At 59.4% G+C, this 25,560-nt stretch overlaps 4 protein-coding genes and 2 pseudogenes across 7 annotated transcripts; all 6 read left to right on the forward strand.

Annotated features, from left to right (window-relative positions):
• Window positions 1-220: 220 nt before the first annotated feature.
• LOC141727993 (uncharacterized) lies at window positions 221-2,343 on the forward strand. Its single transcript, XM_074534288.1, has 2 exons — window positions 221-397; window positions 626-2,343. Exon 2 carries the CDS (start codon window positions 640-642, stop codon window positions 1,882-1,884), a length of 1,245 nt encoding a protein of 414 aa, XP_074390389.1. The 5' UTR covers window positions 221-397; window positions 626-639; the 3' UTR covers window positions 1,885-2,343.
• A 1,901-nt stretch (window positions 2,344-4,244) lies between these two features.
• LOC141727994 (uncharacterized) lies at window positions 4,245-6,307 on the forward strand. The gene is made up of 2 exons (XM_074534289.1): window positions 4,245-4,356; window positions 4,585-6,307. Exon 2 carries the CDS (start codon window positions 4,599-4,601, stop codon window positions 5,841-5,843), a length of 1,245 nt encoding a protein of 414 aa, XP_074390390.1. The 5' UTR covers window positions 4,245-4,356; window positions 4,585-4,598; the 3' UTR covers window positions 5,844-6,307.
• On the forward strand, window positions 4,245-13,615 carry LOC141727989 (uncharacterized). 4 transcript variants are annotated; one of them, XM_074534284.1, is made up of 3 exons: window positions 9,022-9,185; window positions 9,414-10,943; window positions 12,475-13,615. In XM_074534284.1, exons 1-3 carry the CDS (start codon window positions 9,047-9,049, stop codon window positions 13,125-13,127), a joined length of 2,322 nt encoding a protein of 773 aa, XP_074390385.1. In that variant the 5' UTR covers window positions 9,022-9,046; the 3' UTR covers window positions 13,128-13,615. The 4 variants fall into 4 exon arrangements, with proteins under 4 accessions (XP_074390382.1, XP_074390384.1, XP_074390385.1 ...); XM_074534281.1 differs by lacking the exons at window positions 9,022-9,185; window positions 12,475-13,615 and adding an exon at window positions 4,245-4,356 and having other exon boundaries at window positions 9,414-11,492; XM_074534283.1 differs by lacking the exons at window positions 9,022-9,185; window positions 12,475-13,615 and adding an exon at window positions 4,253-4,356 and having other exon boundaries at window positions 9,419-11,627.
• Window positions 6,424-8,565, forward strand: LOC141727999 (uncharacterized). The gene is made up of 2 exons (XM_074534295.1): window positions 6,424-6,894; window positions 7,123-8,565. Exon 2 carries the CDS (start codon window positions 7,137-7,139, stop codon window positions 8,127-8,129), a length of 993 nt encoding a protein of 330 aa, XP_074390396.1. The 5' UTR covers window positions 6,424-6,894; window positions 7,123-7,136; the 3' UTR covers window positions 8,130-8,565.
• A 399-nt stretch (window positions 13,616-14,014) lies between the features above and the next one.
• On the forward strand, window positions 14,015-18,887 carry LOC141727985 (uncharacterized; annotated as a pseudogene).
• Window positions 18,888-18,984: 97 nt separating this feature from the next.
• On the forward strand, window positions 18,985-25,323 carry LOC141728010 (uncharacterized; annotated as a pseudogene).
• Window positions 25,324-25,560: the final 237 nt, after the last annotated feature.

Raw genomic sequence — 25,560 nt, forward strand, 5'->3', positions numbered from 1 at the left:
GCCCCCTTTCCCCTCACGGTTCCCGCCCTTTCCCTGCCCCCTTTCCCCTCACGGTTCCGCCCTTTCCCTGCCCACTTTCCCCTCACGGTTCCAGCCGGTTCGGGGAGAGGAGCAGGGCTGGGGGAGATGGGAGAGGAGGGATGAAGGCGGAGAGAGAGCAGCGATGGAAGGAGGAGGAGAAGGTGGGGTTAGGGAGCAGGAAGAGGAAGGGATGGAAGAGGAGAAGGAGGCGGAGATAACGCTGAGGAGCGGGAGGGGGGATGGAAGAGGAGCAGCGGGAGGAAGAGGAAGAGGAGGGACAAAGGCGGATCGAGGCTGAACGGACGGATCCACGATCTGGAGCCCGGCCTGAATTCGCAGCCCCAACCTGTGGGATCATGGGCCCCGCATCGCGCCGGTGAGCAGGGACGGGAGCCCGGCCCTGATATCCCGGGGGGTGCCTGGGGTGGGTTTTTGGAGGGATGTTTGGAGAATGAAGAAGTCCAAGGCTGAGCGGAAAAGGCCCCTCGGGGGGACATCGGGGGGTGGCGGTGCCGTCCTGCCGGGGACGGCCTGGGGGGATCTCGTTGCCCTCGGCTGTGGCACGGAGGCAAATCCCATGGTGTCCTTGTCCTTCCTCCCCCAGAGCGGGAGCGGAGCATGGAGAGCAGGGAGGACAAATGCCCGCGGCAGGAGCTGGTGGAAGAGGCCGTTTTGAGCGGCTCCACGGCGCAGGAAGGCAACGGGGAGGAAAAGGCGCGGAGATGCCGCTCGAGGAGGGGCTGCAAACGCAGCCGGCGGGGATGTGAGGGGGAAAGAGCCGGCCTGGGCCGGGAAGGCGGCCGGAGACGGAGGCAGAGGTCGGAGCTGGTGCTCCGTGAGCAGCTCCGTGATGGGGAGAAGCCCCACACGTGCGGGGAGTGTGGGAAGAGCTTCAGCAGGAACTCCGGACTGATCGTGCACCAGAGGATTCACACTGGGGAGAGGCCCTTTGAGTGTGGGGAGTGCGGGAAGAGCTTCAGTAGGAACTCCCATTTGGTCACGCACCAGAGGATCCACACTGGGGAGAGGCCATACGAGTGTGGCGAGTGTGGGAAGAGCTTCACTCAGCGCTCCAGCCTGATCGTGCACCAGAGGACCCACACCGGGGAGAGGCCCTTCGAGTGTGATAAATGCAGGAAGAGGTTTTTGACCAGCACCTATCTCGTCCAGCACTATTGGATTCACAAAGAGGAGAGGCCCTTCCAATGCCCTGAGTGTGGGAAGGGATTCAAGCGCAACTGCAACCTCGTCACCCACCGGCGCATCCACACTGGGGAGAGGCCCTACGAGTGTCCCCAGTGTGGGAAGGGCTTTAATAGTAGCTCCAATCTCCGCGGGCACTATTTGATTCACACAGAGGAGAGGCCCTTCCAGTGCCCCGACTGCGGGGAGGGATTCAAGAACTACGGCAACCTCGTCAGGCACCGGCGCATCCACACAGGGGTGAGGCCCTACGAGTGTCCCCAGTGTGGGAAGAGGTTTCAGACCAGCACCCATCTCTTCTGCCACTTTCAGACTCACTCAGAGGAGAGGCCCTTCCAATGCCCCGACTGTGGGAAGGGATTCAGGGACAACTCCAACCTCATCGCCCACCGGCGCATCCACACAGGGGAGAGGCCCTATGAGTGTGATAAATGCAGGAAGAGGTTTCGGACCAGCACCCATCTCCTCAGGCACTATTGGAATCACACAGAGGAGAGGCCCTTCCAATGCCCTGAGTGTGGGAAGGGATTCAAGATGAACTGCAACCTCGTCACCCACCGGCGCATCCACACTGGGGAGAGGCCCTACGAGTGTCCCCAGTGTGGGAAGAGCTTCTCACACAGCTCTAACTTGACCAAACACCAACGGAGCCACCACTAAGGGAAGCCCTGTGAGTGCCCCGAGTGCGGGCAGAGCTTCGTGCGCTGCTCCAGCTCCATCCCCCACTGGAGGAGGCACTGTGGGCACAGCCCTGGTCACTCACATTCCCTGTGATCCATGCTGGGAACACACCTGGCTGCTTCTCCTTTCAGTATCACCTTAATTCTTTTCTCTTCTCCATCTCTTTGCACTCCAAAAGCCAAGAGAGATGAATCTCTCACCTCAAAAGAACTCAAATCCCACTGAAAACAGCTCAGTCTTGCCCCAGAATGCTCAATCCCTCCTGAGAAAAACTCCATGCCATACAAATTTTCCTCGATTCTACAGCCGCCAGGCTGACATGGGGTTGGGAGGTGATTTACAGTAGTGGGATCTCAATTAGGGTGGTGGGACGGGGATTGTGTGGAGTTGGGAGTGTGGGATGTATTTGATACGAAATAAAATTCTCAGAGTTACTGATTTCTCTCCCGTTCATGTTCAGTCCGTTGCAGTTCTGTTTGCACAGTGCCGCTTCCCAGAGAGTCCCCTCAGAGTTGCCGCCCTTGGCCTGAGCCCGCCCCTTTCCCCTCACGGTTCCCGCCCTTTCCCTGCCCCCTTTCCCCTCACGGTTCCCGCCCTTTCCCTGCCCCCTTTCCCCTCACGGTTCCCGCCCTTTCCCTGCCCCCTTTCCCCTCACGGTTCGCCCACCGGGATCGGGGGAGGAAGAGGAGGGAGGGAGGAAGAGTCCGAGCAGCTGCCACAGCAGAAGAGGAGAGGGAGCATCTCGTGCCCCAGGCGCTCCCTCAAAGTGCCACAGCCCCAGAAGCATCGCCCCACATCCCGCAGGTTCCTGGGGAGGGGGAGCGCGGCCCAAATATCCCGGGGGGTGCCTGGGTTTGGGGTTTGTTTCGGGGGGATGTTTGCAGCTGGCAGGGCCCCAAAGCCGAGCCGCAAATGGCCCTCGGGGAGACATCCGGGGTCTGCAGTGGCTGCTCCCAGTATGAGCCCAGTTGCTCCCCCGTGCGATTCCAGTTTCCTGGGCAATCCCAGTAATAGCCTGGTCATTCCCAGTATGGGCCTGTGCACTCCCAGTATCATCCTGGTCACTTCCCCTGCCTCCTGCCTGATCCCAGTCACTCCCAGACGAGGTCACTCCCTCCCAGTGATTCCCCATGATGATGCAATTGTCTCCCAGCATGGTCCCAGTTGCTCCCAGTTCCTCCCACTTTCATCCAGTGTGTTCTCCGTTCTCCCAGTTGTCCCTGGCATAGTCCCAGGCACTCCCAGTGTGATCCCAGTCTCTCCCAGCAATGGCCCGGTCACTCCCACTCGCCCCCAGCGTGTTCCCAGTTCCCCCAACACCTTCCCAGTCAGTCCCAGTTTGGTGCCAATCACCACCTGCATGGTCTCCGACCCTCCCAGTATATCCCAGTTGCCCTGAACATTCTGGCAGTCATTGCCAGGCACTCCCAGTCACCTCAGCGTGGTTCACTTGCCCCCACTTTTACCCCAGTTGCTCCCAGTTCCTCTAATTCAGTCCCCAGTTGGCTCCCAGCATGGGCCTGGTAGCTCCCAGAAGCCCCCATTGAGGGTCCAATCACAGCCACTCTTATCCCAGTATGATTGTAGCCACTCCCAGTATGATCCCAGTATGATGCCAGCCCCCATGAGTGTGATCACAATCTGCCCTGGGAAGGCAGAGTGATCTCAGAATGATGTCAGTACAAACTCACTACAATCCCAGTGTCATCCCAGTGTCAGTACAAAGCCAGTACAGTCCCAGTCACTCCCAGTACGACCCCAGTATGATGTCAGTACAGAACCAGTACAGCCCCAGTCACTCCCAGTATGACCCCAGTATGATGTCAGTACAGAACCAGTACAGCCCCAGTTACTCCCAGTATGATGTCAGTACAGAACCAGTACAGCCCCAGTCACTCCCAGTACGACCCCAGCGCAGCCCCGTCCCTGGCAGCGCTGCCACTGCCGGGATCCCCCAGCCCTGTGTGCGTTCCCCCCTGGCGGATGTGCCGAGAGGAGCCCCAAGGGCTGGCAGTGGCCAGGCAGGGTCCCCAGCAAGGCCCAGTTTGGATGTGCAGCCCCCAGTTTGCCCAGTTCGCCTCTCCTTTGGCCCGGGCCGGGTTCACCCCTCCCGCAGCGGCTGGAGCAGCCGAGAGCCCCGCGCTGCCCATCCCGACCTGTCCCGGCTCCATCCGCGCTCCTGCCGCGGCTGCGAGGGCTGCGGGAACGGGGCACGGAGAGTGCGGCTGCTGCTGGGGGGGGAGGAGGAGGGAGGGAAGGGCAGGGATGAACGATGAGGAAGAGGCGGGGTCGGGGGGAGGAGCAGGGGGGTTGGGATGGAAGAGGAGGAGCGGGAAGAAGAGGAAGAGGAGGGACAAAGGCGGATCGAGGCTGAGCGGACGGATCCACGCGGTCGACCAGCCTGAATTCGCAGCCCCCGCCTGTGGGATCATCTCCCCCCGCATCGCGCCGGTGAGCAGGGACGGGAGCCCGGCCCTGATATCCCGGGGGGTGCCTGGGTTGGGTTTTTGGGGGGATGTTTGGAGAATGAAGAAGTCCAAGGCTGAGCGGAAAAGGCCCCTCGGGGGGACATCGGGGGGTGGCGGTGCCGTCCTGCCGGGGACGGCCTGGGGGGATCTCGTTGCCCTCGGCTGTGGCACGGAGGCAAATCCCATCGTGTCCTTGTCCTTCCTCCCCCAGAGCGGGAGCGGAGCATGGAGAGCAGGGAGGACAAATGCCCGCGGCAGGAGCTGGTGGAAGAGGCCGTTTTGAGCGGCTCCACGGCGCAGGAAGGCAACGGGGAGGAAAAGGCGCGGAGATGCCGCACGAGGAGGGGCTGCAAACGCAGCCGGCGGGGATGTGAGGGGGAAAGAGCCGGCCTGGGCCGGGAAGGCGGCCGGAGACGGAGGCAGAGCTCGGAGCTGGTGCTCCGTGAGCAGCTCCGTGATGGGGAGAAGCCCCACACGTGCGGGGAGTGTGGGAAGAGCTTCAGGTGGAACTGCGAACTGATCGTGCACCAGAGGATTCACACTGGGGAGAGGCCCTTTGAGTGTGGGGAGTGTGGGAAGAGCTTCAGGTGGAACTGCGAACTGATCGTGCACCAGAGGATTCACTCTGGGGAGAGGCCCTTTGAGTGTGGGGAGTGCGGGAAGAGCTTCAGCCAGCGCAGCAATGTGCTCACGCACCAGAAGACCCATAGTGGAGATGGGTCCCTTGAGTGTGGGGAGTGTGGGAAGAGCTTCAGTAGGAAATGCAACCTGATCCAGCACCAGAGGTCCCACATTCGGGTGAAGTCTAACGAGTGTGGGGAGTGTGGGCAGAGCTGCCGATGGAGGTCCCAGCTCATCAGGCACCAGAGGACCCACACTGGGGAACGGCCCTACAAGTGTGGGGAATGTGGGAAGAGCTTCATTAAGAGCTCTCACCTGATGCTGCACCAGAGGAGCCACACTGGGGAAAAGCCTTTCGAGTGTTCCGAGTGTGGGATGCGCTTCAGCCACAGCTCCTACCGGAACAAGCACCAGAAGAGCCACACAGGGGAGAGGCCCTTCGAGTGTGACAAATGCAGGAAGAGGTTTCGGACCAGCACCCATCTCCTCAAGCACTATTGGATTCACAGAGAGGAGAGACCCTTCCAATGCCCTGACTGTGGCAAGGGATTCAGGCAGAAGGCCCACCTCATCGCCCACCAGCGTATCCACACCGGGGAGAGGCCCTACGAGTGTGATAAATGCAGGAAGAGGTGTCGGACCAGCTCTGATCTCCTCCTGCACTATCGGATTCATACAAAGGAGAGGCCCTTCCGCTGCCCCGATTGCGGGAAGGGATTCAGGCACAACTCCACCCTCGTCATCCACCGGCGCCTCCACACTGGGGAGAGGCCCTACGAGTGTCCCCAGTGTGGGAAGAGCTTCTCCAGCAGCTCTCACTTGACCCGACACCAACGGAGCCACCACTAAGGGAAGCCCTGTGAGTGCCCGGAGTGCGGGCAGAGCTTCGTGTGCTGCTCCAGCTCCATCCCCCACTGGAGGAGGCACTGTGGGCACAGCCCTGGTCACTCACATTCCCTGTGATCCATGCTGGGAAGACACATGGAGGCTTCAAATTTTGGTTTGGCCTTAATATTTCTCCCTTCTCCATCTCTTTGCACTCAAAAATCCACGAGGGTTGGATCTGTCACCTCAAAACCACTCAAATCCCACTGAAAACAGATCAATCTTATCACAAAACTGCTTAATTGCAACTCAAAAAATTCAATGTCATAGATAACTCAATTCCTCCGCCACCTGAGTAAGATTGGTCTGAAAGGAGACTGGGAGAAGCGTGATCTCAGTTAGGGTGGTGGGATGGGGATTATCTTGGGCTGGGTGTGTGGGATGTATGTGATAGAAAATAAAATTCTCAGAGTTACAGATTTCTCTCCCGTTCATGTTCAGTCCGTTGCAGTTCTGTTTGCACAGTGCCGCCTCCCAGAGTGTCCCCTCAGAGTTGCCGCCCTTGGCCTGAGCCCACCCCTTTCCCCTCACGGTTCCGCCATTTCCCTGCCCCCTTTCCCTTCACAGTTCCCGCCCTTTCCCTGCCCCCTTTCCCCTCACGGTTCCCGCCCTTTCCCTGCCCCCTTTCGCCTCACGGTTCCCGCCCTTTCCCTGCCCCCTTTCCCCTCACGGTTCCGCCCTTTCCCTGCCCACTTTCCCCTCACGGTTCCAGCCGGTTCGGGGAGAGGAGCAGGGCTGGGGGAGATGGGAGAGGAGGGATGAAGGCGGAGAGAGAGCAGCGATGGAAGGAGGAGGAGAAGGTGGGGTTAGGGAGCAGGAAGAGGAAGGGATGGAAGAGGAGAAGGAGGCGGAGATAACGCTGAGGAGCGGGAGGGGGGATGGAAGAGGAGCAGCGGGAGGAAGAGGAAGAGGAGGGACAAAGGCGGATCGAGGCTGAACGGACGGATCCACGATCTGGAGCCCAGCCTGAATTCGCAGCCCCCACCTGTGGGATCATGGGCCCCGCATCGCGCCGGTGAGCAGGGACGGGAGCCCGGCCCTGATATCCCGGGGGGTGCCTGGGGTGGGTTTTTGGAGGGATGTTTGGAGAATGAAGAAGTCCAAGGCTGAGCGGAAAAGGCCCCTCGGGGGGACATCGGGGGGTGGCGGTGCCGTCCTGCCGGGGACGGCCTGGGGGGATCTCGTTGCCCTCGGCTGTGGCACGGAGGCAAATCCCATCGTGTCCTTGTCCTTCCTCCCCCAGAGCGGGAGCGGAGCATGGAGAGCAGGGAGGACAAATGCCCGCGGCAGGAGCTGGTGGAAGAGGCCGTTTTGAGCGGCTCCACGGCGCAGGAAGGCAACGGGGAGGAAAAGGCGCGGAGATGCCGCTCGAGGAGGGGCTGCAAACGCAGCCGGCGGGGATGTGAGGGGGAAAGAGCCGGCCTGGGCCGGGAAGGCGGCCGGAGACGGAGGCAGAGGTCGGAGCTGGTGCTCCGTGAGCAGCTCCGTGATGGGGAGAAGCCCCACACGTGCGGGGAGTGTGGGAAGAGCTTCAGGTGGAACTCCGGACTGATCGAGCACCAGAGGATTCACACTGGGGAGAGGCCCTTTGAGTGTGGGGAGTGTGGGCAGAGCTTCCGATGGAGGTCGGACCTGATCAGGCACCAGAGGACCCACACTGGGGAGAGGCCCTACGAGTGTGGGCAGTGTGGGAAGAGCTTCACAGAGAGCTCCAGACTGATCGTGCACCAGAGGATCCACACTGGGGAAAGGCCTTTCGAGTGTTCCGTGTGTGGGATGCGCTTCAGCCAGAGCTCCCACCGGAACAAGCACCAGAGGAGCCACACAGGGGAGAGGCCCTACGAGTGTGACAAATGCAGGAAGAGGTTTCAGACCCGCGCCGATCTCTTCTGCCACTTTCAGACTCACACAGAGGAGAGGCCCTTCCAGTGCCCCGACTGTGGGAAGGGATTCAGGCCGAAGTCCCACCTCATCGCTCACCGGCGCATCCACACTGGGGAGAGGCCCTACGAGTGTGATAAATGCAGGAAGAGGTTTCGGACCAGTGGCCATCTCCTCAAGCATTGTCAGACTCACACAGAGAAGAGACCATTCCAGTGCCCCGACTGTGGGAAGGGATTCTGGCAGAATTCCTACCTCGTCACCCACCGGCGCATCCACACTGGGGAGAGGCCCTACGAGTGTCCCCAGTGTGGGAAGAGCTTCTCACACAGCTCTAACTTGACCCAACACCAACGGAGGCATCACTAAGGGAAGCCCTGTGAGTGCCCCGAGTGCGGGCAGAGCTTCGTGCGCTGCTCCAGCTCCATCCCCCACTGGAGGAGGCACTGTGGGCACAGCCCTGGGCACTCACATTCCCTGTGATCCATGCTGGGAACACACCTGGCTGTTTCTCAGTTTAATTTCACCTGAATTTTTTTCTCTTCTCGATCTCTTTGCATTCCAAAAGCCAAGAGAGATGAATCTTTCACTGCAAAACTACTCAAATCCCAGTGAAAACAGCTCACTCTTGCCCCAGAATGCTCAATCCCTCCTGAGAAAAACTCAATGCAATACGAATTTTCCTCGATTCTTCAGCCAGCCTGTGGTTTAGAGTAGTGGGATCTCAATTAGAGTATTTGGGCGGGGATTGTGTAGGGCTGGGTGTGTGGGATGTATTTGATAGCAAATAAAACTCTCAGAGTTACTTTTTTCTCTCCCGTTCATGTTCAGTCCGTTGCAGTTCTGTTTGCACAGTGCCGCCTCCCAGAGTGTCCCCTCAGAGTTGCCGCCCTTGGCCTGAGCCCGCCCCTTTCCCCTCACGGTTCCCGCCCTTTCCCTGCCCCCTTTCCCCTCACGGTTCCGCCATTTCCCCGCCCCCTTTCCCCTCACGGTTCCCGCCCTTTTCCCTGCCCCCTTTCCCCTCACGGTTCCCGCCCTTTCCCTGCCCCCTTTCCCCTCACGGTTCCCGCCCTTTCCCCGCCCCCTTTCCCCTCACGGTTCCAGCCGGTTCGGGGAGAGGAGCAGGGCTGGGGGAGATGGAAGAGGAGGGATGAAGGCGGAGAGAGAGCAGCGATGGAAGGAGGAAAAGAAGGCGGGGTGGGGGAGGAGAAAGAGGAGAAGGGATGGAAGGGGCGGGATGGAAGAGGAGAAGGAGGCGGAGATAACGCTGAGGAGCGGGAGGGGGGATGGAAGAGGAGGAGCGGGAGGAAGAGGAAGAGGAGGGACAAAGGCGGATCGAGGCTGACCGGACGGATCCACGCGGTCTGGAGCCCGGCCTGAATTCGCTGCTTCCACCTATGGGATCATCGCCCCCGGAACGCGCCGGTGAGTTGGAACGGGAGCCCGGCCCTGATATCCCGGGGGGTCCCTGGGTTGGGTTTTTGGGGGGATGTTTGGAGAATGAAGAAGTCCAAGGCTGAGCGGAAAAGGCCCCTCGGGGGGACATCGGGGGGTGGCGGTGCCGTCCTGCCGGGGACGGCCTGGGGGGATCTCGTTGCCCTCGGCTGTGGCACGGAGGCAAATCCCATGGTGTCCTTGTCCTTCCTCCCCCAGAGCAGGAGCGGAGCATGGAGAGCAGGGAGGACAAATGCCCGCGGCAGGAGCTGGTGGAAGAGGCCGTTTTGAGCGGCTCCACGGCGCAGGAAGGCAACGGGGAGGAAAAGGCGCGGAGATGCCGCTCGAGGAGGGGCTGCAAACGCAGCCGGCGGGGATGTGAGGGGGAAAGAGCCGGCCTGGGCCGGGAAGGCGGCCGGAGACGGAGGCAGAGCTCGGAGCTGGTGCTCCGTGAGCAGCTCCGTGATGGGGAGAAGCCCCACACGTGCGGGGAGTGTGGGAAGAGCTTCAGCAGCAACTCCCATTTGATCACGCACCAGAGGATTCACACTGGGGAGAAGCCCTATGAGTGTGGGGAGTGTGGGAAAAGCTTCAGCCAGCGCCACAATCTGATCAGGCACCAGAGGATTCACACTGGGGAGAGGTGCTTCGAATGTTCCAAGTGTGGGAAGAGCTTTCAGACCCGCACCAATCTCTTCCGCCACTTTCAGAGTCACAGAGAGGAGAGGCCCTTCCAATGCCCCGACTGTGGGAAGGGATTCAGGCAGAAGTCCAACCTCATCAAACACCGGCACATCCACACTGGGGAGAGGCCCTTCGAGTGTGATAAATGCAGGAAGAGGTTTCAGACCAGCTCTGATCTCTTCAGGCACTATCTGATTCACACAGAGGAGAGGCCCTTCCGCTGTCCCGACTGTGGAAAGGGATTCAAGTACAACTCCACCCTCGTCACGCACCGGCGCATCCACACTGGGGAGAGGCCCTACAAGTGTCCCCAGTGTGGGAAGAGCTTCAGGTGGAACTCAAAACTGATCGAGCACCAGAGGATTCACACTGGGGAGAGGCCCTTTGAGTGTGGGGAGTGTGGGAAGAGCTTCAGGTGGAACTGCGAACTGATCGTGCACCAGAGGATTCACACTGGGGAGAGGCCCTTTGAGTGTGGGGAGTGTGGGAAGAGCTTCAGCCAGCGCAGCAATCTGATCACGCACCAGAGGACACATAGTGGAGATGGGTCCCTTGAGTGTGGGGAGTGTGGGAAGAGCTTCAGTAGGAAATGCAACCTGATCCAGCACCAGAGGTCCCACATTCGGGTGAAGTCTAACGAGTGTGGGGAGTGTGGGCAGAGCTGCCGATGGAGGTCCCAGCTCATCAGGCACCAGAGGACCCACACTGGGGAGAGGCCCTACAAGTGCGGGGAATGTGGGAAGAGCTTCATTAAGAGCTCCAACCTGATCCAGCACCAGAGGATCCACACTGGGGAAAGGCCTTTCGAGTGTTCCGTGTGTGGGATGCGCTTCAGCCACAGCTCCCACCGTAACAAGCACCAGAGGAGCCACACAGGGGAGAGGCCCTTTGAGTGTGACAAATGCAGGAAGAGGTTTCGGACCCGCGCCCATCTCTTCCGCCACTTTCAGACTCACACAGAGGAGAGGCCCTTCCAGTGCCCTGAGTGTGGGAAGGGATTCAGGCACAACTCCACCCTCGTCACCCACCGGCGCATCCACACTGGGGAGAGGCCCTACGAGTGTCCCCAGTGTGGGAAGAGCTTCTCCAGCAGCTCTAACTTGACCCGACACCAACTTAGACACCACTAAGGGAAGCCCTGTGAGTGCCCCGAGTGCGGGCAGAGCTTCGTGCGCTGCTCCAGCTCCATCCCCCACTGGAGGAGGCACTGTGGGCACAGCCCTGGTCACTCACATTCCCTGTGATCCATGCTGGGAACACACCTGGAGGCTTCAAATTTTGGTTTGGCCTTAATATTTCTCCCTTCTCCATCTCTTTGCACTCAAAAATCCACGAGGGATGGATCTGTCACCTCGAAACCACTCAAATCCCACTGAAAACAGATCAATCTTATCCCAAAACTGCTTAATTGCAACTGAAAAAAGTCAATGTCATAGAAAACTCACTCAATTCCTCCACCACCTGAGTAAGACTGGGCTGGAAGGAGACTGAGAGAAGCGTGACCTCACTTAGGGTGGTGGGATGGGGATTATCTTGGGCTGGGTGTGTGGGATGTATTTGATACGAAATAAAACTCTCAGACTTACAGATTTCTCTCCCGTTCATGTTCAGTCGCTTACAGTTCTGTTTGCAGAGTGCCGCCTCCCAGAGTGTCCCCTCAGAGTTGCCGCCCTTGGCCTGAGCCCGCCCCTTTCCCCTCACGGTTCCCGCCCTTTCCCTGCCCCCTTTCCCCTCACGATTCCGCCCTTTCCCTGCCCCCTTTCCCCTCACGGTTACAGCCGGTTGGGGGAGAGGAGCAGGACTAAGGAAGAAAGAAGGGGAGGGATGAAGGCGGAGAGAGAGCAGCGATGGAAGGAGGGGAAGAAGGTGGGGTTGGGGAGGAGAAAGAGGAGAAGGGATGGAAGGGGCGGGATGGAAGAGGAGAAGGAGGCGGAGATAACGCTGAGGAGCGGGAGGGGGGATGGAAGAGGAGCAGCGGGAGGAAGAGGAAGAGGAGGGACAAAGGCGGATCGAGGCTGAACGGACGGATCCACGATCTGGAGCCCAGCCTGAATTCGCAGCCCCCCACCTGTGGGATCATCTCCCCCCGCATCGCGCCGGTGAGCAGGGACGGGAGCCCGGCCCTGATATCCCGGGGGGTGCCTGGGGTGGGTTTTTGGGGGATGTTTGGAGAATGAAGAAGTCCAAGGCTGAGCGGAAAAGGCCCCTCGGGGGGACATCGGGGGGTGGCGGTGCCGTCCTGCCGGGGACGGCCTGGGGGGATCTCGTTGCCCTCGGCTGTGGCACGGAGGCAAATCCCATCGTGTCCTTGTCCTTCCTCCCCCAGAGCGGGAGCGGAGCATGGAGAGCAGGGAGGACAAATGCCCGCGGCAGGAGCTGGTGGAAGAGGCCGTTTTGAGCGGCTCCACGGCGCAGGAAGGCAACGGGGAGGAAAAGGCGCGGAGATGCCGCTCGAGGAGGGGCTGCAAACGCAGCCGGCGGGGATGTGAGGGGGAAAGAGCCGGCCTGGGCCGGGAAGGCGGCCGGAGACGGAGGCAGAGCTCGGAGCTGGTGCTCCGTGAGCAGCTCCGTGATGGGGAGAAGCCCCACACGTGCGGGGAGTGTGGGAAGAGCTTCAGGTGGAACTCCCAACTGATCAAGCACCAGAGGACCCACACTGGAGAGAGGCCCTATGTGTGTAGGGAGTGTGGGAAGAGCTTCACAGAGAGCTCCGGCCTGATCGTGCACCAGAGGATCCATACTGGGGAAAGGCCTTTCGAGTGTTCCGCGTGTGGGATGCGCTTCAGCCAGATCTCCGCCCGGGACAAGCACCAGAGGAGCCACACAGGGGAGAGGCCCTTTGAGTGTGACAAATGCAGGAAGAGGTTTCGGACCAGCACCCATCTCCTCCGGCACTTTCAGACTCACACAGAGGAGAGGCCCTTCCAGTGCCCTGACTGTAGGAAGGGATTCAGGCAGAACTCCCACCTCATCAGGCACCGGCGCATCCACACTGGGGAGAGGCCCTACGAGTGTGATAAATGCGGGAAGAGGTTTCGGACCAGCTCTTATCTCCTCGAGCACTATCGGATTCACTCAGAGGAGAGGCCCTTCCTCTGTCCCGACTGCGGGAAGGGATTCAAGTACAACTCCACCCTCATGAAACACCGGCGCATCCACACCGGGGAGAGGCCCTACGAGTGTCCCCAGTGTGGGAAGAGCTTCTCACAGAGCTCTCACTTGACCCAACACCAACGGAGGCACCACTAAGGGAAGCCCTGTGAGTGCCCCGAGTGCGGGCAGAGCTTCGTGCGCTGCTCCAGCTCCATCCCCCACTGGAGGAGGCACTGTGGGCACAGCCCTGGTCACTCACATTCCCCGTGATCCATGCTGGGAACACACATGGAAGCTTCAAATTTTGGTTTGGCCTTAATATTTCTCCTTTCTCCATCTCTTTGCACTCCAAAATCTACGAGGTATGGATCTGTCACCTCAAAACCACTCAAATCCCACTGAAAACAGCTCAGTCTTGCCCCAAAACTTCTCAATCGCAACTCAAAAAAGTCAATGTCATAAAAAACTCACTCGATTTTCAGCCACCTGAGTAAGATTGGGCTGGAAGGAGTCTTGGAGAAGCGTGATCGCAGTTAGGGTGGTGGGATGGGGATTATCTTGGGCTGGGTGTGTGGAATGTATTTTATACGAAATAAAACTCTCAGACTTATTGATTTCTCTCCCGTTCATGTTCAGTCGGTTGCAGTTCTATTTGCAGAGTGCCGCCTCCCAGAGTGTCCCCTCAGAGTTGCCGCCCTTGGCCTGAGCCCGCCCCTTTCCCCTCACGATTCCCGCCCTTTCCCTGCCCCCTTTTACCCTCATGGTTCCGCCCTTTCCCCGCCCCCTTTTACCCTCATGGTTCCGCCCTTTCCCTGCCCACTTTCCCCTCACGGTTACAGCCGGTTGGGGAGAGGAGCAGGACTAAGGAAGATAGAAGGGGAGGGATGAAGGCGGAGAGAGAGCAGCGATGGAAGGAGGAGGAGAAGGCGGGGTTGTGGAGGAGAAAGAGGAGAAGGGATGGAAGGGGCGGGATGGAAGAGGAGAAGCAGGCGGAGATAACGCTGAGGAGCTGGAGGGGGGATGGAAGAGGAGGAGCGGGCGGAGATAACGCTGAGGAGCGGGAGGGGGGATGGAAGAGGAGGAGCGGGAGGAAGAGGAAGAGGAGGGACAAAGGCGGATCGAGGCTGAGCGGACGGACCCACGATCTGGAGCCCAGCCTGAATTCGCAGCCCCCACCTGTGGGATCATCGCCCCCCGCATCGCGCCGGTGAGCAGGGACGGGAGCCCGGCCCTGATATCCCGGGGGTCCCTGGGTTGGGTTTTTGGGGGGATGTTTGGAGAATGAAGAAGTCCAAGGCTGAGCGGAAAAGGCCCCTCGGGGGGACATCGGGGGGTGGCGGTGCCGTCCTGCCGGGGACGGCCTGGGGGGATCTCGTTGCCCTCGGCTGTGGCACGGAGGCAAATCCCATCGTGTCCTTGTCCTTCCTCCCCCAGAGCAGGAGCGGAGCATGGAGAGCAGGGAGGACAAATGCCCGCGGCAGGAGCTGGTGGAAGAGGCCGTTTTGAGCGGCTCCACGGCGCAGGAAGGCAACGGGGAGGAAAAGGCGCGGAGATGCCGCTCGAGGAGGGGCTGCAAACGCAGCCGGCGGGGATGTGAGGGGGAAAGAGCCGGCCTGGGCCGGGAAGGCGGCCGGAGACGGAGGCAGAGCTCGGAGCTGGTGCTCCGTGAGCAGCTCCGTGATGGGGAGAAGCCCCACACGTGCGGGGAGTGTGGGAAGAGCTTCAGGTGGAACTCCCAACTGATCGAGCACCAGAGGATTCACACTGGGGAGAGGCCCTTTGAGTGTGAGGAGTGTGGGAAGAGCTTCAGGAAGAACTCCATCCTGATCAAGCACCAGAGGATCCACACCGGGGAGAAGCCCTTTGAGTGTGGGGTGTGTGGGAAGAGCTTCAACCAGCGCAACAATCTGATCACGCACTAGAGGACACATAGTGGAGATGGGTCCCTTGAGTGTGGGGAGTGTGGGAAGAGCTTCAGTAGGAAATGCAACCTGATCCAGCACCAGAGGTCCCACATTCGGGTGAAGTCTAACGAGTGTGGGGAGTGTGGGCAGAGCTGCCGATGGAGGTCGGAGCTCATCAGGCACCAGAGGACCCACACTGGGGAACGGCCCTACAAGTGTGGGGAATGTGGGAAGAGCTTCATTAAGAGCTCTCACCTGATGCTGCACCAGAGGAGCCACACTGGGGAAAAGCCTTTCGAGTGTTCCAAGTGTGGGATGCGCTTCAGCCACAGCTCCGACCGTAACAAGCACCAGAGGATCCACACTGGGGAGAGGCCCTTCGAGTGTGACAAATGCAGGAAGAGGTTTCGGACCCGCGCCCATCTCTTCCGCCACTTTCAGACTCACACAGAGGAGAGACCCTTCCAGTGCCCTGAGTGTGGGAAGGGATTCAGGCACAACTCCACCCTCGTCACCCACCGGCGCATCCACACTGGGGAGAGGCCCTACGAGTGTCCCCAGTGTGGGAAGAGCTTCTCACGCAGCTCTCACTTGACCCGACACCAACGGAGCCACCACTAAGGGAAGCCCTGTGAGTGCCCCGAGTGCGGGCAGAGCTTCGTGCGCTGCTCCAGCTCCATCCCCCACTGGAGGAGGCACTGTGGGCACAGCCCTGGTCACTCACATTCCCCGTGATCCGTGCTGGGAAGACACATGGAGGCTTCAAATTTTGGTTTGGCCTTAATATTTCTCCATTCTCCATCTCTTTGCACTCAAAAATCCACGAGGGATGGATCTGTCACCTGAAAACAACTCAAATCCCGACTGAAAGCAGATTAATCTTATCTCAAAACTTTTCAAATGCAACTCAAAAAAGTCAATGTCATAGAAAACTCACTCAATTCCTCCACCACCTGAGTAAGATTGGTCTGAAAGGAGACTGGGAGAAGCGTGATCTCAGTTAGGGTGGTGGGATTGGGATTATCTTGGGCTGGGTGTGTGGGATGTATGTGATAGAAAATAAAATTCTCAGAGTTACAGATTTCTCTCCCGTTCATGTTCAGTCCGTTGCAGTTCTGTTTGCACAGTGCCGCCTCCCAGAGTGTCCCCTCAGAGTTGCCGCCCTTGGCCTGAGCCCGCCCCTTTCCCCTCACGGTTCCCGCCCTTTCCCTGCCCCCTTTCCCCTCACGGTTCCCGCCCTTTCCCTGCCCCCTTTCCCCTCACGGTTCCCGCCCTTTCCCTGCCCCCTTTCCCCTCACGGTTCCAGCCGGTTCGGGGAGAGGAGCAGGGCTGGGGGAGATGGAAGGGGAGGGATGAAGGCGGAGAGAGAGCAGCGATGGAAGGAGGAGGAGAAGGCGGGGTTGGGAGGAGAAAGAGGAGAAGGGATGGAAGGGGCGGGATGGAAGAGGAGAAGGAGGCGGAGATAACGCTGAGGAGCGGGAGGGGGGATGGAAGAGGAGGAGCGGGAGGAAGAGGAGGGACAAAGGCGGATCGAGGCTGAGCGGACGGATCCACGATCTGGAGCCCGGCCTGAATTCGCAGCCCCCGCCTGTGGGATCATCGCCCCCCGCATCGCGCCGGTGAGCAGGGACGGGAGCCCGGCCCTGATATCCCGGGGGGTCCCTGGGTTGGGTTTTTGGGGGGATGTTTGGAGAATGAATATTAGAGCGACCTTAGACGGTCACTGTTGTGAGAGAAGGACAAGAATCTTGTTTCTTGATCAGAAGGCTGATTTATTCGTATAAGATATATAATACATTATAACTATACTAAAAGGAAGAAAAAGAGAGGTTACAGAGAGCAGCTATGCTAAGAATAGAATAGAAAGAATGAATAACAAAGTTCTGTGTCCAGGGAATCTGTCCCTGAGCTGCTCCTGTGATTGGCCTTTAATGGTACACAAGGAAGATGAGCCAATCACAGGGACACCTGCTACATTTCACAGCAGCTGATAACAATTGTTTACATTCTTCTTCTGGGGCCCTTTGCTTCCCAGAAGATGGACAAATCCCAAAGAAAGGATTTCTATGAAGAAATGTCTGCGACAAATGAAGAAGTCCAAGGCTGAGCGGAAAAGGCCCCTCGGGGGGACATCGGGGGGTGGCGGTGCCGTCCTGCCGGGGACGGCCTGGGGGGATCTCGTTGCCCTCGGCTGTGGCACGGAGGCAAATCCCATTGTGTCCTTGTCCTTCCTCCCCCAGAGCAGGAGCGGAGCATGGAGAGCAGGGAGGACAAATGCCCGCGGCAGGAGCTGGTGGAAGAGGCCGTTTTGAGCGGCTCCACGGCGCAGGAAGGCAACGGGGAGGAAAAGGTGCGGAGATGCCGCTCGAGGAGGGGCTGCAAACGCAGCCGGCGGGGATGTGAGGGGGAAAGAGCCGGCCTGGGCCGGGAAGGCGGCCGGAGACGGAGGCAGAGCTCGGAGCTGGTGCTCCGTGAGCAGCTCCGTGATGGGGAGAAGCCCCACACGTGCGAGGAGTGTGGGAAGAGCTTCAGCAGGAACTGCCAACTGATCGAGCACCAGAGGATTCACACTGGGGAGAGGCCCTTTGAGTGTGGGGAGTGTGGGAAGAGCTTCAGTAGGAACTCCCATTTGATCACGCACCAGAGGATCCACACTGGGGAGAGGCCCTACGAGTGTGGCGAGTGTGGGAAGAGCTTCACAGTGAGCTCCAGCCTGATCGTGCACCAGAGGATCCACACTGGGGAAAGGCCTTTCGAGTGTTCCGTGTGTGGGATGCGCTTCAGCCACAGCTCCCACCGGAACAAGCACCAGAGGATCCACACTGGGGAGAGGCCCTTTGAGTGTGACAAATGCAGGAAGAGGTTTCAGACCCGCGGCCATCTCTTCCGCCACTTTCAGACTCACACAGAGGAGAGACCCTTCCAGTGCCCTGACTGTGGCAAGGGATTCAGGCAGAACTCCACCCTCATCGCCCACCAGCGTATCCACACTGGGGAGAGGCCCTACGAGTGTGATAAATGCAGGAAGAGGTTTCGGACCAGCGACCATCTCCTCCAGCACTATCGGATTCATACACAGGAGAGGCCTTTCCAATGCCCTGAGTGTGGGAAGGGATTTAAGCACAACTCCACCCTCGTCAGGCACCGGCGCATCCACACTGGGGAGAGGCCCTACGAGTGTCCCCAGTGTGGGAAGAGCTTCTCCAGCAGCTATAACTTGACCCGACACCAACGGATCCACCACTAAGGGAAGCCCTGTGAGTGCCCCGAGTGCGGGCAGAGCTTCGTGCGCTGCTCCAGCTCCATCCCCCACTGGAGGAGGCACTGTGGGCACAGCCCTGGTCACTCACATTCCCTGTGATCCATGCAGGGAACACACATGGAGGCTTCAAATTTTGGTTTGGCCTTAATATTTCTTCTTTCTCCATCACTTTGCACTCCAAAATCTACGAGGGATGGATCTGTCACCTCAAAACCACTCAAATCCCACTGAAAACAGTTCAGTCTTGCCCCAAAACTTCTCAATCGCAACTCAAAAAAGTCAATGTCTTAAAAAACTCGATTCTCAGCCACCTGAGTAAGATTAGGCTGGAAGGAGACTGAGAGAAGCGTGACCTCAGTTAGGGTGGTGGGATGGGGATTATCTTGGGCTGGGTGTGTGGAATGTATTTTATACGAAATAAAACTCTCAGACTTATTAATTTCTCTCCCATTCATGTTCAGTCCGTTGCAGTTCTGTTTGCAGAGTGCCGCCTCCCAGAGAGTCCCCTCAGAGTTGCCGCCCTTGGCCTGAGCCCGCCCCTTTCCCCTCACGGTTCCCGCCCTTTCCCTGCCCCCTTTCCCCTCACGGTTCCCGCCCTTTCCCTGCCCCCTCTCCCCTCACAGTTCCCGCCCTTTCCCTGCCCCCTTTCCCACACGACTGCAGGCGGATCGGGGAGAGGAGCACGGCTCGGGGAGATGGAAGGGGAGGGATGAAGGCAGAGAGAGAGCAGCGATGGCAGGAGGAAAAGGAGGTGGGGTTAGGGAGCAGGAGGAGGAGAAGGGATGGAAGGGGCGGGATGGAAGAGGAGAAGGAGGCGGAGATAACGCTGAGGAGCGGGAGGGGGGATGGAAGAGGAGGAGCGGGAGGAAGAGGAAGAGGAGGGACAAAGGCGGATCGAGGCTGAGCGGACGGATCCACGCGGTCTGGAGCCCAGCCTGAATTCGCAGCCCCCACCTGTGGGATCATCGCCCCCCGCATCGCGCCGGTGAGAAGGGACGGGAGCCCGGCCCTGATATCCCGGGGGGTCCCTGGGTTGGGTTTTTGGGGGGATGTTTGGAGAATGAAGAAGTCCAAGGCTGAGCGGAAAAGGCCCCTCGGGGGGACGTCGGGGGGTGGCGGTGCCGTCCTGCCGGGGACGGCCTGGGGGGATCTCGTTGCCCTCGGCTGTGGCACGGAGGCAAATCCCATGGTGTCCTTGTCCTTCCTCCCCCAGAGCAGGAGCGGAGCATGGAGAGCAGGGAGGACAAATGCCCGCGGCAGGAGCTGGTGGAAGAGGCCGTTTTGAGCGGCTCCACGGCGCAGGAAGGCAACGGGGAGGAAAAGGCGCCGAGATGCCGCTCGAGGAGGGGCTGCAAACGCAGCCGGCGGGGATGTGAGGGGGAAAGAGCCGGCCTGGGCCGGGAAGGCGGCCGTAGATGGAGGCAGAGCTCGGAGCTGGTGCTCCGTGAGCAGCTCCGTGATGGGGAGAAGCCCCACACGTGCGGGGAGTGTGGGAAGAGCTTCAGGTGGAACTGCGATCTGATCGTGCACCAGAGGATTCACACTGGGGAGAGGCCCTTTGAGTGTGGGCAGTGTGGGAAGAGCTTCAGCCAGCGCTGCAATCTTCTCAGGCACCAGAGGACCCATCCTGGGGAGGTGCCCTACGAGTGTGGGGAGTGTGGGCAGAGCTTCCGATGGAGGTCGGACCTGATCAGGCACCAAAGGACCCACAATGGGGAACGGCTCTACAAGTGTGGGGAGTGTGGGACGAGCTTCAGCAGGAACTCCCAACTGATCGAGCACCAGAGGATTCACACGGGTGAGAGGCCCTATGTGTGTAGGGAGTGTGGGAAGAGCTTCACAGTGAGCTCCAGCCTGATCGTGCACCAGAGGATCCACACTGGGGAAAGGCCTTTCGAGTGTTCCGAGTGTGGGATGCGCTTCAGCCACAGCTCCGCCCGGAACAAGCACCAGAGGATCCACACTGGGGAGAGGCCCTTCGAGTGTGACAAATGCAGGAAGAGGTTTCGGACCCGCGCCCATCTCTTCCGCCACTTTCAGACTCACACAGAGGAGAGGCCCTTCCAGTGCCCTGAGTGTGGGAAGGGATTCAGGGAGAACTCCACCCTCATCGCCCACCAGCGTATCCACACTGGGGAGAGGCCCTACGAGTGTGATAAATGCAGGAAGAGGTTTCGGACCAGCGACCATCTCCTCCAGCACTATCGCATTCATACACAGGAGAGGCCTTTCCAATGCCCTGAGTGTGGGAAGGGATTTAAGCACAACTCCACCCTCGTCAGGCACCGGCGCATCCACACTGGGGAGAGGCCCTACGAGTGTCCCCAGTGTGGGAAGAGCTTCTCCAGCAGCTATAACTTGACCCGACACCAACGGATCCACCACTAAGGGAAGCCCTGTGAGTGCCCCGAGTGCGGGCAGAGCTTCGTGCGCTGCTCCAGCTCCATCCCCCACTGGAGGAGGCACTGTGGGCACAGCCCTGGTCACTCACATTCCCTGTGATCCATGCAGGGAACACACATGGAGGCTTCAAATTTTGGTTTGGCCTTAATATTTCTTCTTTCTCCATCACTTTGCACTCCAAAATCTATGAGGGATGGATCTGTCACCTCAAAACCACTCAAATCCCACTGAAAACAGTTCAGTCTTGCCCCAAAACTTCTCAATCGCAACTCAAAAAAGTCAATGTCTTAAAAAACTCGATTCTCAGCCACCTGAGTAAGATTAGGCTGGAAGGAGACTGAGAGAAGCGTGATCTCAATTAGGGTGGTGGGATGGGGATTATCTTGGGCTGGGTGTGTGGAATGTATTTGATACGAAATAAAACTTTCAGACTTATTGATTTCTCTCCCGTTCATGTTCAGTCGGTTGCAGTTCTGTTTGCACAGTGCCGCCTCCCAGAGTGTCCCCTCAGAGTTGCCGCCCTTGGCCTGAGCCCGCCCCTTTCCCTCACGGTTCCGCCCTTTCCCTGCCCCCTTTCCCCTCACGGTTCCCGCCCTTTCCCTGCCCCTTTTCCCCTCACGGTTCCCGCCCTTTCCCTGCCCCCTTTCCCCTCACGGTTCGCCCACCGGGGATCCGGAGAGGAAGAGGAGGGAGGGAGGAAGAGTCCGAGCAGCTGCCACAGCAGAAGAGGAGAGGGAGCATCTCGTGCCCCAGGCGCTCCCTCAAAGTGCCACAGCCCCAGAAGCATCGCCCCACATCCCGCAGGTTCCTGGGGAGGGGGAGCGCGGCCCAAATATCCCGGGGGGTGCCTGGGTTTGGGGTTTGTTTTGGGGGGATGTTTGCAGCTGGCAGGGCCCCAAAGCCGAGCCGGAAATGGCCCTCGGGGAGACATCCGGGGTCTGCAGTGGCTGCTGCCAGTATGAGCCCAGTTGCTCCCCCGTGCGATTCCAGTTTCCTGGGCAATCCCAGTAATAGCCTGGTCATTCCCAGTATGGGCCTGTGCACTCCCAGTATCATCCTGGTCACTTCCCCTGCCTCCCTGCCTGATCCCAGTCACTCCCAGACGAGGTCACTCCCTCCCAGTGATTCCCCATGATGATGCAATTGTCTCCCAGCATGGTCCCAGTTGCTCCCAGTTCCTCCCACTTTCATCCAGTGTGTTCTCCGTTCTCCCAGTTGTCCCTGGCATAGTCCCAGGCACTCCCAGTGTGATCCCAGTCTCTCCCAGCAATGGCCCAGTCACTCGCATTTGCCTCCAGCGTGTTCCCAGTTCCCCCAACACCTTCCCAGTCAGTCCCAGTTTGGTGCCAATCACCATCTGCATGGTCTCCGACCCTCCCAGTATATCCCAGTTGCCCTGAACATTCTGGCAGTCATTGCCAGGCACTCCCAGTCACCTCAGCGTGGTTCACTTGCCCCCACTTTTACCCCAGTTGCTCCCAGTTCCTCTAATTCAGTCCCCAGTTAGCTCCCAGCATGGGCCTGGTAGCTCCCAGAAGCCCCCATTGAGGGTCCAATGACAGCACTCTTATCCCAGTATGATTGTAGCCACTCCCAGTATGATCCCAGTATGATCCCAGCCCCCATGAGTGCGATCACAATCTGCCCTGGGAACGCAGTGTGATCTGAAATGATGTCTGTACAAACTCACTACAATCCCAGTGTCATCCCAGCGTGGTGTCAGTGCAAAGCCAGTACAGTCCCAGTAACTCCCAGTATGACCCCGGTATGATGTCAGTACAGAACCAGTGCAGTCCCAGTCACTCCCAGTACGACCCCAGTATGATGTCAGTACAGAACCAGTGCAGTCCCAATCACTCCCAGTACGAACCTGGTGTGACGTCAGTACAAAGCCAGTACAGCCCCAGTCACTCCCAGTACGACCCTGGTATGATGTCAGTACAAAGCCAGTACAGCCCCAGTTACCCCCAGTATGATGTCAGTACAGAACCAGTCCAGTCCCAGTCACTCCCAGTACGACCCCAGTATGATGTCAGTACAGAACCAGTACAGCCCCAGTCACTCCCAGTATGATGTCAGTACAGAACCAGTACAGCCCCAGTCACTCCCAGTACGACCCCAGTATGATGTCAGTACAGAACCAGTACAGCCCCAGTTACCCCCTGTATGATGTCAGTACAGAACCACTACAGCCCCAGTCGCTCCCAGTATGATGTCAGTACAGAACCAGTACAGCCCCAGTCACTCCCAGTATGATGTCAGTACAGAAGCAGTACAGTCCCAGTCACTCCCAGTACGATCCCAGCGCAGCCCCGTCCCTGGCAGCGCTGCCACTGCCGGGATCCCCCAGCCCTGTGTGCGTTCCCCCCTGGCGGATGTGCCGAGAGGAGCCCCAAGGGCTGGCAGTGGCCAGGCAGGGTCCCCAGCAAGGCCCAGTTTGGATGTGCAGCCCCCAGTTTGCCCAGTTCGCCTCTCCTTTGGCCCGGGCCGGGTTCACCCCTCCCGCAGCGGCTGGAGCAGCCGAGAGCCCCGCGCTGCCCATCCCGACCTGTCCCGGCTCCATCCGCGCTCCTGCCGCGGCTGCGAGGGCTGCGGGAACGGGGCACGGAGAGTGCGGCTGCTGCTGGGGGAGGAGGAGGAGGGAGGGAAGGGCAGGGATGAACGATGAGGAAGAGGCGGGGTCGGGGGGAGGAGCAGGGGGGTTGGGATGAAGAGGAGGAGCGGGAGGAAGAGGAAGAGGAGGGACAAAGGCGGATCGAGGCTGAGCGGACGGATCCACGCGGTCTGGAGCCCAGCCTGAATTCGCAGCCCCCGCCTGTGGGATCATCGGCCCCCGCATCGCGCCGGTGAGCAGGGACGGGAGCCCGGCCCTGATATCCCGGGGGGTGCCTGGGTTGGGTTTTTGGGGGGATGTTTGGAGAATGAAGAAGTCCAAGGCTGAGCGGAAAAGGCCCCTCGGGGGGACATCGGGGGGTGGCGGTGCCGTCCTGCCGGGGACGGCCTGGGGGGATCTCGTTGCCCTCGGCTGTGGCACGGAGGCAAATCCCATCGTGTCCTTGTCCTTCCTCCCCCAGAGCGGGAGCGGAGCATGGAGAGCAGGGGGGACAAATGCCCGCGGCAGGAGCTGGTGGAAGAGGCCGTTTTGAGCGGCTCCACGGCGCAGGAAGGCAACGGGGAGGAAAAGGCGCGGAGATGCCGCTCGAGGAGGGGCTGCAAACGCAGCCGGCGGGGATGTGAGGGGGAAAGAGCCGGCCTGGGGCGGGAAGGCGGCCGGAGACGGAGGCAGAGGTCGGAGCTGGTGCTCCGTGAGCAGCTCCGTGATGGGGAGAAGCCCCACACGTGCGGGGAGTGTGGGAAGAGCTTCAGGTGGAACTGCCAACTGATCGAGCACCAGAGGATTCACACTGGGGAGAGGCCCTTTGAGTGTGGGGAGTGTGGGAAGAGCTTCAGGTGGAAGTACCTACTGATCGTGCACCAGAGGATTCACACTGGGGAGAGGCCCTTTGAGTGTGGGCAGTGTGGGAAGAGCTTTAGCAGGAACTCTGTACTAATCACGCACCAGAGGATCCACACTGGGGAGAGGCCCTTTGAGTGTGAGCAGTGTGGGAAGAGCTTCAGCCAGCGCAGCAATCTGCTCAGGCACCAGAGGACCCATCCTGGGGAGAGGCCCTACGAGTGTGGGGAGTGTGGGAAGAGCTTCACCCAGAGCTCCAGCCTGATCAAGCACCAGAGGTCCCACCTTCGGGAGAAGCGCCACGAGTGTGGGGAGTGTGGGCAGAGCTTCCGATGGAGGTCGGACCTGATCAGGCACCAAAGGACCCACAATGGGGAACGGCCCTACAAGTGTGGGGAGTGTGGGAAGAGCTTCACAGTGAGCTCCAGCCTGATCCAGCACCAGAGGAGCCACACAGGGGAGAGGCCCTTCGAGTGTGACAAATGCAGGAAGAGGTTTCAGACCCGCACCCATCTCTTCCGCCACTTTCAGACTCACACAGAGGAGAGACCCTTCCAGTGCCCTGAGTGTGGGAAGGGATTCAGGGAGAACTCCAACCTCATCGCCCACCAGCGTATCCACACAGGGGAGAGGCCCTACGAGTGCGATAAATGCAGGAAGAGGTTTCGGACAAGCGGCCTTCTCGTCAAGCACTATTGGATTCACACAGAGGAGAGGCCCTTCCAATGCCCTGAGTGTGGGAAGGGATTCAGGCACAACTCCACCCTCGTCAGGCACCGGCGCATCCACACTGGGGAGAGGCCCTACGAGTGTCCCCAGTGTGGGAAGAGCTTCTCACAGAGCTCTAACTTGACCCGACACCAACGGAGCCACCACTAAGGGAAGCCCTGTGAGTGCCTCGAGTGCGGGCAGAGCTTCGTGCGCTGCTCCAGCTCCATCCCCCACTGGAGGAGGCACTGTGGGCACAGCCCTGGTCACTCACATTCCCCGTGATCCCTGCTGGGAAGACACATGGAGGCTTCAAATTTTGGTTTGGCCTTAATATTTCTCCCTTCTCCATCTCTTTGCACTCAAAAATCCACGAGGGATGGATCTGTCACCTCAAAACCACTCAAATCCCACTGAAAACAGTTCAGTCTTGCCCCAAAACTTCTCAATCGCAACTCAAAAAAGTCAATGTCTTAAAAAACTCGATTCTCAGCCACCTGAGTAAGATTAGGCTGGAAGGAGACTGAGAGAAGCGTGATCTCAATTAGGGTGGTGGGATGGGGATTATCTTGGGCTGGGTGTGTGGAATGTATTTTATACGAAATAAAACTCTCAGACTTATTAATTTCTCTCCCATTCATGTTCAGTCGGTTGCAGTTCTGTTTGCACAGTGCCGCCTCCCAGAGTGTCCCCTCAGAGTTGCCGCCCTTGGCCTGAGCCCGCCCCTTTCCCCTCACGGTTCCCGCCCTTTCCCTGCCCCCTTTCCCCTCACGGTTCCGCCCTTTCCCTGCCCCCTTTCCCCAGACGGTTCCCGCCCTTTCCCTGCCCCCTTTCCCCTCACGGTTCCAGCCGGTTCGG

The sequence above is a fragment of the Zonotrichia albicollis genome, unplaced genomic scaffold (assembly GCF_047830755.1).
Source record: "Zonotrichia albicollis isolate bZonAlb1 unplaced genomic scaffold, bZonAlb1.hap1 Scaffold_73_unloc_1, whole genome shotgun sequence".
Lineage (NCBI taxonomy): Eukaryota > Metazoa > Chordata > Aves > Passeriformes > Passerellidae > Zonotrichia > Zonotrichia albicollis.

What these genes read in the sequence shown, in the direction of transcription:
- LOC141727993 (XM_074534288.1), top strand. Translation starts at nt 640, where the DNA reads ATGGAGAGCAGGGAGGACAAATGCCCGCGGCAGGAGCTGGTGGAAGAG.
- LOC141727994 (XM_074534289.1), top strand. Translation starts at nt 4,599, where the DNA reads ATGGAGAGCAGGGAGGACAAATGCCCGCGGCAGGAGCTGGTGGAAGAG.
- LOC141727999 (XM_074534295.1), top strand. Translation starts at nt 7,137, where the DNA reads ATGGAGAGCAGGGAGGACAAATGCCCGCGGCAGGAGCTGGTGGAAGAG.
- LOC141727989 (XM_074534284.1), top strand. Translation starts at nt 9,047, where the DNA reads ATGGAAGAGGAGGAGCGGGAGGAAGAGGAAGAGGAGGGACAAAGGCGG. An exon ending in ATCGCCCCCGGAACGCGCCG is followed by an intron (nt 9,186 to 9,413) that starts GTGAGTTGGAAC and finishes TTCCTCCCCCAG; the next exon opens with AGCAGGAGCGGAGCATGGAG. An exon ending in GGAGAGGCCCTACGAGTGTC is followed by an intron (nt 10,944 to 12,474) that starts CCCAGTGTGGGA and finishes CCCACACGTGCG; the next exon opens with GGGAGTGTGGGAAGAGCTTC.